Below are 15,691 nucleotides of genomic sequence, written 5' to 3' on the forward strand. Positions count from 1 at the left end.
ATCTTTGCAGTGGTATGTAACACCCGTCTTTAGCTGGGCAGTTTTTGATAGTTAGACCATCTGCAGCAAGTGCTATCAGTGTCCAAACAGAACGTGGCTATCAGGTAACAACCAAGGTCTACAGACCCTGTTCAGCAGGACCCAACATCATGGAAAGTGGTTCCAGTCTCACTTTTTCTGAAAACAGCCTCCCTCTTCTGCGTACCACCAGTACCACTTTGAGGCATATCTTCCATAATGATTTACAAGTTTGTTTATTAAGTCATCACAACTAACATTAGTACAGCACCTGCATTGCTCCTTAGAGGTCTCCTTTCTCGTAAAAGCTTTCCTGGTTCATGACATTACCCTCCTAACTCATATGGCGAGATATTTTCAGGTGACATAATACATGTCCTAAACATCACCATAAAAACACAGATGAAAATGCCCTGTGAAATACAGGAATGTCATATGTCGGCTCTGTAAAGCATTAAGCCTTATTTTTTAACAGAAGGACTTAAATTTTTTTCTTCTTTTAGTACGACGATTTCAAGTTCAGAAGAAAGAAAGTAGGAAATGTGACCTTATCACAACAGTTATGGTAAGCGTGCCTGAATGAGAAAGAGCAAGAGAGGCAAACTCATTCCTTTGCTGCAAATACACACGGGTTATTTGGTATTTACTACATGCAAACAGAATAAAAACTGGCTCTAACAAAACATTCTAACAGGTCAGCCTCTCCAAGAGTGAAGCATTACACTGATGCACTAATGCTACTGTCAACAAAATACTACCGAAATATAGGACTAGAATAAATATAGCCTGCTTGTATGTCTGACAGGTGTAACCAATGGTTTAAAACAAATTCCTTTCATAGCATTACACATTCATAGAGAACTACGTACTTACATGCCCCAATGTACTTTAATAGAACAAGTCTTCTGAGTGGTGCCAAACACCCCTGTTTCTTCAGTGTCATCAAAAAAGGAAGTCACGATTCCTAACCCTTCAGGCTCTGTATACAAATCAATTCGGCAAACCCTGTAATCCTGAAAAATGAAGATTGCCATAATCACTTAATCTGTGCTGTGAGTTCTGTAATTATTGTGGATAACTAAATCAGTTTTGAAACACCTGCTTATTTTAAATTGTTTTCCCCCTCGTCAATTACTACTGCTATTAGATGCCTATAATAAAAGTATAGCTAAGCCAGTTTGCCTGTCTCTGTTTGGACCAAGACAGTCAGTCAATCTCTAATCAGCATTTACATTGTTTACTTTCTGCCATCTAGGCAGGAATGCGTCTTCTTTCATCAGTTAAGATCTCCTCCAGCAAATTAATCCTAAAATAACACTAAGCAAGCCATCCTTGAAGAGGACTTCAATTTAAACAAGAATTGTAGTTACAAGCAATATATAGTCCTCCTTTTTCCTTTCCTAGTCAAATAACTTTATAGCTCATGCTTGTTTTGACAACCTGCATAAGTAACTGCTTAATGGTAGGTTAAAAGTGCATGCAGGAAGGTGTTCCACCACGTGTGAAACTCACTTGTAAGTCTGCACATACAGGGCCATTTCTTGAATATCAAGCAAGGTTTGGTGTTTGACCCTGAAGTTTGTACTGAGTATAAACTTGGTTTATATTGGGGGGGGGAAGCCACATACAGGTACAGAATTATTGATGGTTTTCTGTGATGCTTTTCTTGTGCCTGATCAGGGTACAAAGCATATGCTGTATGTAGCTATTCCAATAAAATACACTTTCCTGCCCTATCTTTCCAGTGGATGTTACCATAATTCCCATTGTGCAAAAGCCCCCACATGCATTTTGTGATTAAACAAGAAATTCAGCACGGAAAATTGTTTCATGCATTTGTAACTCACATTACACTTGTGACCTAAGACACCAATCACACTTTGTATCAGTATGAGACATCACTTAAGATCCATACAAAATTTTCTTTACCTATATTACTTGCCTTAACAACATGTCTTATTGAACCAATCACTGCAGGCTTTACAGATTTGCAGTCATTTTGCTCTTCAGAAGTACCTGTACCCCAAATATCAGGGAGTTCCAGCTCTCCTTCTTCCAATGGAATAGAGGGGCCTTCAAAATTTGGTTTCTCGTAGAGTATCCAGCTTAAAATAAAAAATTCTGATTTTTAATGGTGCTTTATCAAGCGTGATTTGCAAAAATCATGCTCCTATTTAACAAATCCTTTAATAAGAAGTACTATATTTCCAGTCCCTTACCATTTCCCCAATAAAGCTTATTTGCTCAACACTGCTGATGCAAGTCATTCCCAGTTTCTGATACTTTTAAAAGCAATGATAAAAACAAAGATGTCTACTGCTGAATTGTAACTTCATCAAAAACTCCTCCACTTTTTAAACTGGTGATTTTGGGCACCAAAGACCACTGTCTATGAATACCAGACTTCTGTATGAGATACTAATCAGAACCAATTTGTAGGTCAGAAAACACTGACACTGCAAGATGCTGCATCACGTATAAACAGACAAGCTACTTGGATCCTGTGAACAACAGCCTGGAGTTCCACAGTGGCTGGTGTAAATGTGCCAAAGACTGCTCAAGTACAGTTTCAAGTACACAAGTGCACAAAAGTAAAAACTTCATTTTTAACACCAGGTTGGAAGATATAACTAGACAAAAACTTTATCCATCTGCAAATACAAACCCCTCCCTTATGTTCTCAACTGAAGGGGGGGGGGGGAACAAGCCCAGTCCCTCTAGTCCATGCTGGAAAATACATGGTCTACACAGATCAAAAGGCTTTCATTCCAGTTTTCTGAAGTTAAACAGCAATCAGTATGCTTCCCAGTACCTCCTACTGCAGCTAGCATTTGTTTTTGCAGCTTACTATCAGATCATTGCTTTTGAGAACCTGCTATTTGACTGCATTATAGCCTGGTCACAACATAACTTGCCATGCTAGCCACACTACTAAAGGCCATTCTGCTGATGCTATGAAGAAAGTCGAAGATGAACTTGTTTTGAATTACTCTTAGGCAATGTAACTTTTAGAGCAAAATCCCTCTGGATTTCTCAGAAAAACGGTCAGTTATCTCTACAGCACCATCTTATTCCTTTGGACATGAAATTAATCATGTTAGACCTGGCTTTAAGCTTATCTGCTAGCCTTTTAGCCCAATCCAAATACTATGCAAGAACCCCTAATGGGCAGAGGAGTCAAAGACCGGACAGAAGCTATTATTTCATCCTACACCTATGCCTGGTGAAATCTTGCACCCCTCCAGATGGTAACACTCATTCAATTAGTCAGCGAAATAGGTTTCCCAGCCCAGAACTTCCTCTTGCAGAGGTAAAATGCCATATCTCTTGCTCACAGGTGTTGATGTTACATTGCCATTTACAAGGCAGACTTAATGTGAATTACATGCCACCTCTGTATCAAAACTTTTTTAGACAGACCAGTGATAAAGAGCAAAAATTCATCTCTTACCATCCTCTGATGACTTTAATAAAAATTGTTGGTGACAGAACCCAAGAACTGCAATCCAGAACATCATGGAAAACTTCAATACTATTTTTTTGACAGTCTGAGTCACAGTATATCACCAGCTGTGTTTAAAAAAACAAACAAACAGAAAAACACACACCAGCAACATATAGTTCTATCTTCCTACACTTTAAATATAGAAAGGAACAGTATAAATATTAAAATTGATCTTACCTTGCCAGGTCTGGGATTGATTTTACTTTGTCCATTTCTTGAAAGTGTCTAATAGGCAGTGGGGAGAGAAAAATCACCAAAAAAACAAACAAAACCAGAAAGATACTCAATAAAGATGCTCAGCTATAAAAAAAAAAAGCTAGTAGACCAAAAGAAAAACTAGTCTGAATAGTAAAAAGCTACTAACATTTCAACTATACTTCCTTATTGCTTCCATCTCTTCTTCCTCTTAAAGGGTAGTGTCTCTGCTATATAAATATATAAATTTACACACTTTTCTTTTTTAACTTTGAATTATCATCTCACTGAAGTTAACTAACCTCAAACACTAAAATCCCTCTGGATCAGCTTCCTATATATTCCAGAACTTTCATACCAGGAGACTACTTTAAAAATTGACATTAATAAAAGGACATGTTCTACAATGATAAAGATATAAATGAAACCTTAAATGTTTAAAAATGTCAAGCCATAAAGTATGAAATAATTTTGAAGGAATATATGAAAAGACTGAGGGGGCATGATGGCATATATACGTATGAGCTAACTAGCATAATCAGTTTTGTGACTAACAGCTCGTACCAAGGTAAGTTCCCTCAAAAAACATGAGGCTATACAACAAGTGATAAACTAAAAAATATTCAGAACAAATAAAACACATTGAGTTATACAAAATTTAAAATAATGCTGAAGTCAGAGGTAAGTTATATGATATAGAATATATGGGAAAGCTGTGGTTGCATCACATCATCTTAAAACAAATAAAGCAAGCAGTGCAATGACACATTTGGCTTCCTAGGAAGGACAGAAGTGCTCTTTCCAGGACAGTCTCTCACTCTTCTAGGAACTACTCATACAAACAAAAGGACAGAAACAGATTGTGCCCCTAAATCAGTGGCAGCCTAAGATAACCAGCAATACACACAAGGAATTAATGAGATCATATTAGTTAACACACAGAGCAGGCAGTGGTCTCAGGACAGAGTTCTTAACCACCATCAGATTTCTGTAGACATCAAGACACATTGAAGCATGACTGGTTTTTTTAGCCCGTGCTTCAATTCCAGTTAAAACTTGCCCTGTGTTTTAAGGAACACCAAAGCCATTGTTTTGGGCTGCCCTTACTCTTTCCCTCACATTACCCACTAGCCACTGCATCATCATTTTCTTAGTCAGTGGAAGATGCACAGTAGGTACACATCATATAAACATTTTTGGTTCCTGTATAACTTGACGAAGACAATTCAGAGTCAGCAACAGTGCCACAGAACTCCAGAAACCCTTCGGAGCCTAAAGGGATTCTCCCAAGTGCAGTCTTAGGTGTATACACACACTCCATTGCCGTATCAGGCCTCCACACTCCACTGCAAAATTGAAACTCATCCAAGAACAACATTTTAAGCAGCAAAAAACCAAACCAAAACTAGTCATTTAGCTTTAAATTCAAGTTTTTAAATCCAAGCAGGAGCAGAGTAAGAAAGCTTGTTTAACTGCCAGCATAAATCTACACCACTGCAATTTTCACCCCCTAATTTTCATCCCCGCACTAAATTAAAAAACTTCCCATGAGAGAAAAATCTACATTCTCAAAACTGCAAGGTACCATGGATGATTTCCTCCTGCAAAGCGAAGAAGAAGAGAGGAGCTATTTCTACTACCTCACTCCTTTTAGTAGAACCATTACAGCACATAACCATTAGCTTTGCAAAGTATCTCTCGAACTTTTACACACTGCTTCTATTCCACAGGTCACATTCATGTGGCTATTAAACTTCAGAGAACATATTTCTTCCCACAGTTCTTAGATTTGATTATAGTTTTCCTCTTGGGTGACAATAACGGCTCAAGTTAATAGGAACAGAAGATACTATAGGACATTTGTTCATCATTTTTAAAACAGAAAATACAAAGATATTCTACATTAAAGTTGCTTCCAAGGGAAAATGAAGGTCTGTCTTCACTCATGAGGATCAGATGCTTGTAACGAGAGCAAGGGACAGCCCTCCACCATAGCAGCACTTTCAATAATCACTACTATCCAGTTCTTAAAGTATATATATATTTCTATCAAATGCAAGAGAATACTGGGAAAAACAACAGAGAGCAAAAATAAAAAACTCTGCTCTGTTGCTTATTTAACAGTTCAATGGCTCAATGTCTTGCTGGAAGAGGAGAGAGATTACTTTCAACAGACATTCCCTGAAGTTCACAGAAAGCATTCTAGTAACTTACAATAAAAAATAAAGCTAGCACGAGATTTGTTTCACTGTAATACAAAATCAAAGATGAAGACATATTCAGACATACGCTTTCAATTCATTTTTCAAAGTCTCAAAGTAAGGGCACCATGAAGAACCTTAATCATGTTAACAGATGCCATCTCATTTTCATGCTTAGCCCATCAGATGAAACTGGTACCACACCTAAGTGCACCTCTGTGTATTTGTAATCTATGTATATCCCTAAGAGGGGAAACAAAACAATGTATGCGTATTGCCTACAGAAAATATAAAAGCTGGATAACTTTGCAGGCAGATTTTAAACAGCAAAATACTTACATCCACATCTAATAAACCAGGGGGGACATTTGATTCATATCTGCTTGTCCCTAGCCAGCTGGAAAAACTTTTCTCAGGGTTGCCATAGCTGGGCATTTGTAAGCTTAGTTCTTTTTTTGCATTATCTGCTTGCATGTATTTCTCCACAAAATTTGGAAACTTCATATCTGAAAGAGACTGAATTGCAAAATCAAAATTAACAGTCATTCAGCAGGTAGACAAACATTGTTTCATTTCTGGAATGTTCTTTATTACCTCAGATATTTGAGCCATGCCAAATGGCCTGGAAGCATCCACTTGTAAAGGAGGCATCCCTGATGAGTCAGTTGCAAAAGCTGTTGTAGTGTTATTTACTGAGGTGACAGAGGGATTAAAAAACTTGTCTTTAGGTGTAGAAGACAGTAAGCTTGAGAAGAGGGAGCTTTTTTCAAGCCGTGATCTCTTAATTTCACCATCTGTGCCATCAATGTTCTCTTTTCCATTTATTTCATGAGTAAAGACAGGTTCCTCTCTACATGACTGCAGAGCTTTGAATATGATACTCTGCTCTGTTGATGCACGCTTGGGCCTGACTCTGGCTATTGTTTCCAGGCTTTGCATTTTAATTTGCTGGGCCGGTAACAGATCCTGTGGTTTTTCCCTTCTCAATCCCAAACCAAAAGTAAATACACTAGGATCAAATACTTTCTCTAAGTTGTCTTCATGAATGGGAGGCATTGCAAAGTGGGGTGCTGGGGACTTTGGAAGCTTTGACCTCTTCTTTTTCTGGGGTAAACAAACTGAGCTTTCCAAGTTTTTTATTGTTTCAGCAAACTTCTTCATGTCAGATGGAGAATCAAAAATGCTATCGTCTTCAGCAGATCCATTATAGGCCTTGTCTGGGCTCTTTTCTGTATTGACATTGTGCTCTGATTCCAATATACTTTCTTGATTGCTGTCATCATACCGCAGTGCTGCAAAGTTCAAATCTCCTGGCTTTGCCTTTTTATCTCCATTTTCCATCTTCTTAAATTCTGATCTAGAAACCTGATGAGATGGTAGAGGATATTTATCATTATTGCAAGGTGATAAAACCTCTGTGTTTGGCAGTATTTTTTCTTCATTTCTGTGGAATTCTGAGCTTGTGTAATTTCTTTGGTAAAAAGTATCTTGAGCATTTTCACTTTTAATGGGTGAGTGCAAGGACAGTTTAAAAGGTGAACTTTCTTTTTTTCCTGTGGTTAATTCTGGTTCTGTTTGCTTCAGAGAGACACTACTAGCATCACTTTTGCTGCCTTGGTTAAAAAGGGATATTGCAGCTTTTACTTTAAGTTCTGCTGGCTTCCCAATATCCTCATAAGAGGCCAAGCCTTCTTCGTTTTTCCCTTTTAACTCCGCAGTGCTTTCTTTCTCTAGTGTGCCATTCTCAAATAACTTTTGGCGACTGCTTTGCTTATTTAACATTTTATCAGGTTGTTCATTTTCTTTAGGTTGTTTTCCAAATTTCAGCTTTGCTCTGCCAACGAATGTGCTTGGTACAGTACTATTTTTGGAAGCAGGGACGTCAGTAGGCCTCTGGCTCTGGTTAGCACATTTATTTTCAAATAAGGAAATTTTGTTGGCAATGTTGCTGTTAGTTTTATTAACTGGTTTTTCAAGAGTATCCTGCTCATTTTCTAAACTGTCTTGATTTGTAGATGTTTTAAAATTCAGTTCTATATTCTTCGGTTTGGCTGGACTACAGGAAGAAAAGTGATACAGAGTGACACGTTTAGTTAATCTTGAACAGACTTGTACCATTTTTCAGAACAATAAAATGCAGCATTATAATACAATTATTGTTTAAATTTTGGTATCTCAAAAGGAATCAACTAAAAAAGGAGTAACTATACAAATGAAAACAAATAGACACTAAATAGGGAGAATACATTTCATACACGTACTTAGTTCTTTAATGTTCAGTAAAACAGAAAATACAGCAGCCTACAGCATCTGCAATTGAGGCAGAGAACTTAACTATTTATGACTGACAGACATTAAAATTTAATAGTGAATAGGTAGAATAAATTATATGCATGCAATTCCCTACAGAGTTTAGAAAACAAATCCCAATTCATTAAGGTGATAATGAGTTGGTTAATATTTGCATATACCTCTCCAATGAATTCTGAAGACATCTGCCTAGATTCTTTGCAGCCTTTACACTTACACTGCAACCTTAAATTGAGTGAAAGAAATCTTCTGGCCTCATTAGTGCTGTGGGAAAAGGTTAACTGTCCCCAGTCACTGCATCACATGTGGTGTGGCTAAGGAAACACCACATGTGAGGAACTCTTTCACTTCCTTCAGGTAAAGTTAGCTAACAGTTTAAACTTTAATTTTACAAGAATTGAATTCTGAAACCCTTAGAAAACTTCTCCATCAGAGTGACTAAAGAAGCATGTACAAGTACACAGCACACAGTATGGCAGAAGGCTGGTGATACACAGCTGAGGGTTTCAAGCCCCCTTCTTCTGAATACCTACAACCAGGAAAAATCGTTTGTTCGTATCGTTTCCTACTGCAGAAACAGTATGAACAGCTGTGAAGATGCAGGGCAGATGTCTTCAAAATTTATCAGTCAGATATAAGGAGTAACAAGGACCCCCCATCACCTCAAAAGGAGACCTGTTCTCCAAAAAGGAATCTGGAGACACAGCGGTGGGGAAGAACCAGCAGAATCTGCCCTACATGAAAACTGACAAAGGCAGGAGATAAAAGAAACTAGCTTGCAGCACTGATCTCTAGGGCCTCAAATGGTCTACCAATCAATGGACGATTCTGGTATTGAAGTGCTTTCTTCTTTTTTTTTTCCCTACACAAACTCTGTTCGCTGAGCTCTCCGGCAGTTTTTTAGCCCAAGAAAGAAAAATGAGATTCAAGTGAGTTAACATGAACAACCCAAAAACTGAGATCACTCCTTTCTCTTCCTCAAGCGATCCATGCCTCCTCTGTCCTCTTCTTCTACCTGTATCTTTAAGAGGAATCACTAACAGCCTAATTATCTTAATAAACTCATTCCCATACCACCCTTTTGTCAGCCTGTCACTTGCACTACTACATGCATTTATTTCAACTTAACAACACATATCTTCCCCATAAAATCTGTGTCTCCCTGTATGCCCTGACACAAGCAAGTTTAATGGTTAACAGTGATACTTATCAGCCACACCTAAAACCTATTTTAAATGAACAACTAACCCCTCAAAGGTATAGTTTCAAGTTTTGCAAATTTATGCAGAAACAACCACTTCAACACTTTGATATTCTGCAGTATTTTTGTACAGCAGCAGCCAAACTAGTACAACCAAAAAGCAATAGAAAGCTCAGCCCTGGAGCTCCATCCAGTACAGCTGGCTTCCTCTTACTAATCTTTTCAACCTTTTTCCACACTAAGAAATACTGATTTTAAGTATAGTCAAAAGATGCATCTTGTTGCAAGAACTGAGTTTCTAATCTTGTTTAAAAGATGATGTTTGAGTACCCTTTAAGCCTCCCATCTAGTATGGGGAAAAAGCACTGAAAGATGGAAGATGGATTCACTTAACATTGCAAATACTTTCTTAGAAACAGGCCAGTGTGGCTGATTCCTACTCCCCATTCCTGATCTGCAATGCCAGGAACAAGCAGGTACAAGAGAAATACCAATGTCCTTCTCTTTGGCTAGACCTTGCAGCTAAACTGTGGAAGCAAGCAGTTAGACCTCTCCCAATACAGTCATAAATGGAAGGTGAGTCACACGTCAAGCATGTAACTGGTGCCAAAAAACACCGAAGCCAAAACATCAGACTGAAGTGAGCAAAGAAAAATGGCATGTGAAAAGAGCAGAATAATTCAACAAGTGGGCATAAATGTAAAGGCAACTGCAAAACCACATCTGAACATAAAATACGACAAATGAAACCAAGTTTTCCACTAAGCATATCAAAGTAACTACTGCTTGAGGTTTTATTTGCTGATTAAGATGTACCATCAACCTCAGTTTAGTTTCAAATCTGATTCGTTTCCCTTTTAACAGCTAGAAGTGAAGTATTCTGTGACTTTCAAGTTATCCAGTACACATACATAAAAGGAAAAAAGACAGAAAATGCTGTCATTACAGGGAATGCACACTTCTGGAGGTGACTGAAGGAACCGACGTGTTTTAAAATTGTTTCTAAAGAAACTTAATTCCTAGAATTGGCACAATGTCATTAGTAAGAGACTTTGTGCACTTTTAAGGGAAAACTACTTGGATTATTAAAAAAAAAATAAATCTATCTTATAGGAAGTAAATGAGTCTGTGAGTAAATGAGTATTTTTCAACCTGAAAGGGATTCATGTGAACTACCTAACAATAAATTTTTAACCTTTGAAAATGGACAAGTTATCCGTTCTCTCATTCAAAGCAATAACTAGAGAATAAAACCACACCTTCTTCTAGTAATGGCATCATCTTTTCCTTTCCCATTTTACAGCATCTTAATCCACATCCAGGTTTATAGTTCACATGTTCTGATGAATGACTACAAATTATATCAGGTAATCTGAGCACATAATTCTGTTTGGCTGAAGAAATGGTGTGGTACCATACAGTGACGGCCATGAGACGCATCAGGAACCTTACAGGCAACACATTAGTCCCACCCAGGGCTAAAGTTCCTATAGCTGCAGATAAGGCCAAGACACAGTGTCACACACACATTGTCATCACTAATGACAGTGACACAAAGAGAACAACGTGAAAGCTACCTTTCCTCTGAAGCTGTGAAGGTACAACTTCAGAGTTTAAGACTTGTTACCTATGTTGCCAGAGAGCAAAGCATCACCATGTACAAAAAGGGCACAGTTCAACTTTCAGTACAGGGAGTTTTACATTTAGTTACAAAAAGTCAGATACAGAGTATTACAAACTGTGAAAAGGAAATTGCTCCTAATGCTTCTCAGACGTGGGAAGCATAATTGGAAACAGATGTGTGTCTTTAACCATCATGTTGAACCTTCACATCCCTTTGACAGTTATGAACACTCAAGGTGCCTCTGGTGGGCCTACAGGATTCAATGTACTCTGACACCTATAAATTAATGTACCGGAATGAGGAGTGCAACCACACACAGTATATAGTCATGACAACCAAACAATGGAAACGAATCATGTAATAAAATCAATCCCTGTGGATGCGAATGTAACAGAATCCAGAAAATCAGTCACTGGGTTTATTCCAGTGATTACAGTGAAATTTATAAACACGTCCACTTCTTTGTAATCCTAAGGAAAACACTAATCACCTCTGTTCGACAGACGACAATTTCTTCAAGCATAAAACCAAAACCTGCAAATTAATATATGCATAATTCTGCCAATACCTGATGTTATTCACATGCATAAAATTTTATATGATTCATCCTGCACATACTTCAGAAAGTAACCATATGTATTCAAATTTCTGGAGTATGATTTATCATATCATTTGAACAATTAAGTTCTAGATTGCATCCTACATTTCTTCATAAAATAATAGTAGAATTTAGGCTGTTTCAAAGAACAATTTGAACGCGTTCCTTATTCAAAGATTTTCACATACGAAATCTTTAAATCACATACTGAGCTGGTTACAGACAGCAAAATGACATTAAGGTCAATGACAGACAAGCTAATCTTAGCAACAATGATGACAAAGTAGCTTTTATGTACATTAAATTATTCCATATAATGGAATTGACAGAGACATTCCCTAGCCATCTAAAAAATGGAAAAATGAATTATTTTTCTAATTCATGTAAATTACAGTGATGTTAAGTGGTAGCTCTAATTAAGGGGTTTTTTTTCTAAAGGCAGTTCTTAACTGAAAAGAATCCAGATAGGCAACAGATATATAGCCAGTGTTTCCACAGAATTCTAAACACGGATGCAAACAAAATTACAGCTACAGGGACAAGGTAAGCTAGTTTGCTACTTACAGGTTAATCTTTGTCATGACTGTTCTGGCAGCATCCACACTCTTCAGCTTCGAGTTGTCTAAATCCAAATTTGTCTGTCTCTCAGCTGACGGACACAGGTCTCCATTTTTAATCCCATCAGTATGCAAGAAAGTTCTTCCATCCGAACCATTACCATGCTTTACAGCCTTGGTCTCATTTCTGCCTTCAGCGAACACCAAGGCATTGTCTTCTGCCTTAGCAGCCAGAGTAACTTTGGGACACTCCAAGCTATCTTCCCCAAAAGCCACAGGAATAGCTCCTTTTTCCACCGAAGTTCTTTTTGTCACTGGGTTATTCTCTGGCAATGCTAAAGGTTGCCTTTTTGAAGAGTAATCTTTTACCTGACCCTTCAAACCAGTAGGGGAAATGGGTACAGCATCTGACTGATTCTTTTTATATGATCTTCTCCTTGCAGAGGTTGTGTTTGAGACCTGCTGCTTGCCTTTGTCAGTTTCACCTTTAGATGCCCCTCTGTGAGCAGATCCAACTTTCAGGTCCTGATTATTACCTGATGAAGAGGAACTCCTTTCAGGAGTCTGTTGAGGAGACCTCACTTTTTTTTCAGAGTTTATTATCTTGTCTGAAAACACTTCAGAAGAGATATCATCCTCAAAACCAGATTCTTCTCTTGTAGTAGTCTCAGTCTGGTTTCTCTCTCCATTTGGAATGTCATTAGATGACTGAGACTTTCTCCTTTTTCCAGATCTTTTACTAGCAGATTTTTTATCCATTGTGTCCAAATCACTACAATTTTCTTCTGATTGAACAGTCACAGGTTCATTAAGGAGCTCGTCTGTTTTTCTCAGATAGATATCAACTGTTAACACTCTAGCAGAATATGGGTGTTCACTGGCTGCAGATTCCAACTCGTATGGCAAATCCTTTGGTTTTGCATGCCCAGGCTCCTCAGACACCCACGTGTTCACAAGCTGCTTGTGGCTTAAGATACTCTTTTCCAAGTCTTCACTAGACAAATTTCTCAAGCTCTTTATGAAATCTGGAGTTGTGGAATTATTTATATCTGTGACAGACTCTTTCTCCAGTCCCAGGGTTTCCACATTCAGGTTACTCTCACAGAAGGAGTTTTTAATAGTTTCACTGCTACCGCTCCAATCTGCTGACCACTCACTGTCAGAAGAGACTCCCCTACTACTCCATTCTGAAATGGTATCGTGATACAGCGGTCTTACTTCCCCACTGAAATTATATTCCTGTGCCTCAGAAACAGCACTCACGTTTCTCACTTGGCTGTGTACTTGAGGAGCTTCATGTCCTTCCTTCAGGTGCCTACAGTATATTGGCTGCGCTCTGTGAGGAGAAACTGACCTCTCCCGTCTGTGATGTGAAGTGTGTTCTAATGAACTTTTGACGTTTTTCCTTTTCCCTGTACCAAACAAATTTCCAAGTCTTTCCAAAACTGTGTTTTTTTTATTCTCTTCTCTGGAAGAATCTGGAAGGTGTGAGGTGGACTAGAAAAACAAACAAACAAACAGTTGGTTAATGTCAAAACTGTTTCTATAATATATTTGTTTGTATTAGCACCACCTATAAATTAAAAGGACACAGTAGTGGAAACAAAACAGCTTGCTTAACAATATCAGCTCTCAAAAAAGAACAAGAAAAACAAAACGCTTGAAAAACAATTAAAATTTCAAGATCTTTCTGCATCTTTTTGCCTGGGTTTGTTTACAAATAAACTCATCTTGCCTTATGATAGCAGCACCATATGCCTCAAATCTCAAACTTTTTCACAATTACTTAAAGTCACCCAAAATAATACAGAAAAGCATCCTGGTGTCTGCAAGACCAGTATCTTTTTGGCCAATTCCGCTTGGTCAAAATTTTCCTTAAAAAGACAAGAGCGGGAAGTTTAACTTTCCTCCCCATACCGGCTGAGTCATTTTTGACACTTGTGCTAGCAAAGAATAGTTTCAAAGGCGTAAACTGTATTACAATTCATACATTTCTCATTAATGAAGTTCAATAAATACTCGGTTGTGTTTTGGGCTAGAAAACCCAGAACTATAAAAGCCACTGCATCATCCAACGAGCATTACTGGGTCAAATACTGCCCTGGATTACTCGTGGTGAAGTTTTGCCTTACAACTTCTAATTAACATGGTAAACAGGAAACACGCAACAGCATCGCCGACTACACATGCATATTTATATTTTAATATACTAGCCCTTTTTACATGCCGGTACGATGAATACTTGTTTTGAGACGTCTGTTTCAAAACACCGCGAGTATTTTCTACACTGGCGGACCAGATCTCCCGAGGAGAGCGGGTCCCCTCGACAGCACCGAGGCTGCTTCGGCGCGTTTCACACTTGTTTCTTGCTGCAGACGCCGAGACCGCCTGGCACTGCCCGGCGTGCTCCCGGGGCCGAGCGAAGGCCGGCCGGCGTTGAAGTCCCCGCGCCCTCCGCGCAGCCCCAGTTTTCTTGCCCGCAAGTGCGGCTGCGGAGAACTAGCCTGGCATCACCCCGCCGCAGGAGTCACGACGCCTGGCCCGCGCGTTACCAGGAGGGCGAAGCCTCCCGAGGACGCCGCCGTCCTTCCCCGTCCCACGACGGGACAAGCGGGAGGCAGGAACCACAGAGGACTTTACCCGGCCCTGGCCGCGCCGCATCCTCGCCCGGCTCCGCAGGTGCGGGCGCCTTGCCTCACCTCACTTCCCCTCCCCGCCGAGCGAGGAATCCCACCGACGGCCCGACACTCACCGCCCAGCCCGGCTCGGTTCGACGACCCCCGCCGAAGCCGCCCCCCGCCGCTACCCGCGCAGCTGCCCCGGCGCCGGCCGTCTGTGCGCTCCGCTCCGCCCCGCCCCGCCCCGCCCCGGCCCGCCACCGCCCCCGCCACCGCCCCGGCCGCCGGCAGCGGCTCTACCTGGCCTGGCCACCTCCCCCGGCCGCGGAGGGAGGGGTGGTGGCGCTGGACCGGCCCCCAGCGAGGGCTGCGGAGCAGCGGGAAGCGCGGGCGCCCTCGGCCACGGGTGAGGCCGTCGAGGGGGCGGCGGGGCGCGAGTGGGCGCCGCGCCCCGTACGTGCCCCAGCAGCCCGCGCTGCGGCTGCCGCCTTGTTATTGAGGGCAAAACGCCGCCCCGGGCAAAACCGACGCCCTTTGATGTTGAAAGAAAAGCACCGAGGGGCGGAGGCGGGCGGTTCGCGCTGCCGCCGCCCCGGCGGGCTGCAGTGCGGGCTGCCCGGCGTGAGCCAGCGCCTGGGCCGGAACACGGACAGTGCTTGGGGAAGGGACAGCGCGGCCCAAGAGCACCGGTTTACCCCCTCCCGGCACGGTGGCTGCGGGCGCGGTGTCGCCGCCGCCCCCTGCGACGGATGCGGAGCAGGGGGGCATCTGGGGTGGCGGCGATCCGGCCGCCCCCCGACCCAGACTCTCGAAGGTGCCGAGCTCCGGGAGCTGGCGTGGCTCCCTCCAGCCCCAGGTAGTTCT

The 15,691-nt window shown here is 40.8% G+C and overlaps 1 protein-coding gene across 1 annotated transcript in view; it reads right to left on the reverse strand.

Moving 5' to 3' along the window:
* CRYBG1 (crystallin beta-gamma domain containing 1) overlaps positions 1-15,018 on the reverse strand; it is a 42,987-nt gene extending 27,969 nt beyond the window's left edge. Inside the window, exons 1-8 of the mRNA XM_032684464.1 lie at positions 14,962-15,018; positions 12,217-13,706; positions 6,514-7,975; positions 6,259-6,435; positions 3,701-3,748; positions 3,470-3,588; positions 1,961-2,123; positions 892-1,031 (exon numbers count right to left, since the gene is read on the reverse strand). Coding sequence (XP_032540355.1) covers positions 892-1,031; positions 1,961-2,123; positions 3,470-3,588; positions 3,701-3,748; positions 6,259-6,435; positions 6,514-7,975; positions 12,217-12,968 — 2,861 coding nt within the window. The 5' untranslated portion in view covers positions 12,969-13,706; positions 14,962-15,018. The remainder of the gene's footprint in view (positions 1-891; positions 1,032-1,960; positions 2,124-3,469; positions 3,589-3,700; positions 3,749-6,258; positions 6,436-6,513; positions 7,976-12,216; positions 13,707-14,961) is intronic.
* Positions 15,019-15,691: the final 673 nt, after the last annotated feature.

The sequence above is a fragment of the Chiroxiphia lanceolata genome, chromosome 3 (genome assembly GCF_009829145.1).
Source record: "Chiroxiphia lanceolata isolate bChiLan1 chromosome 3, bChiLan1.pri, whole genome shotgun sequence".
NCBI classification, from domain to species: Eukaryota; Metazoa; Chordata; class Aves; order Passeriformes; family Pipridae; genus Chiroxiphia; species Chiroxiphia lanceolata.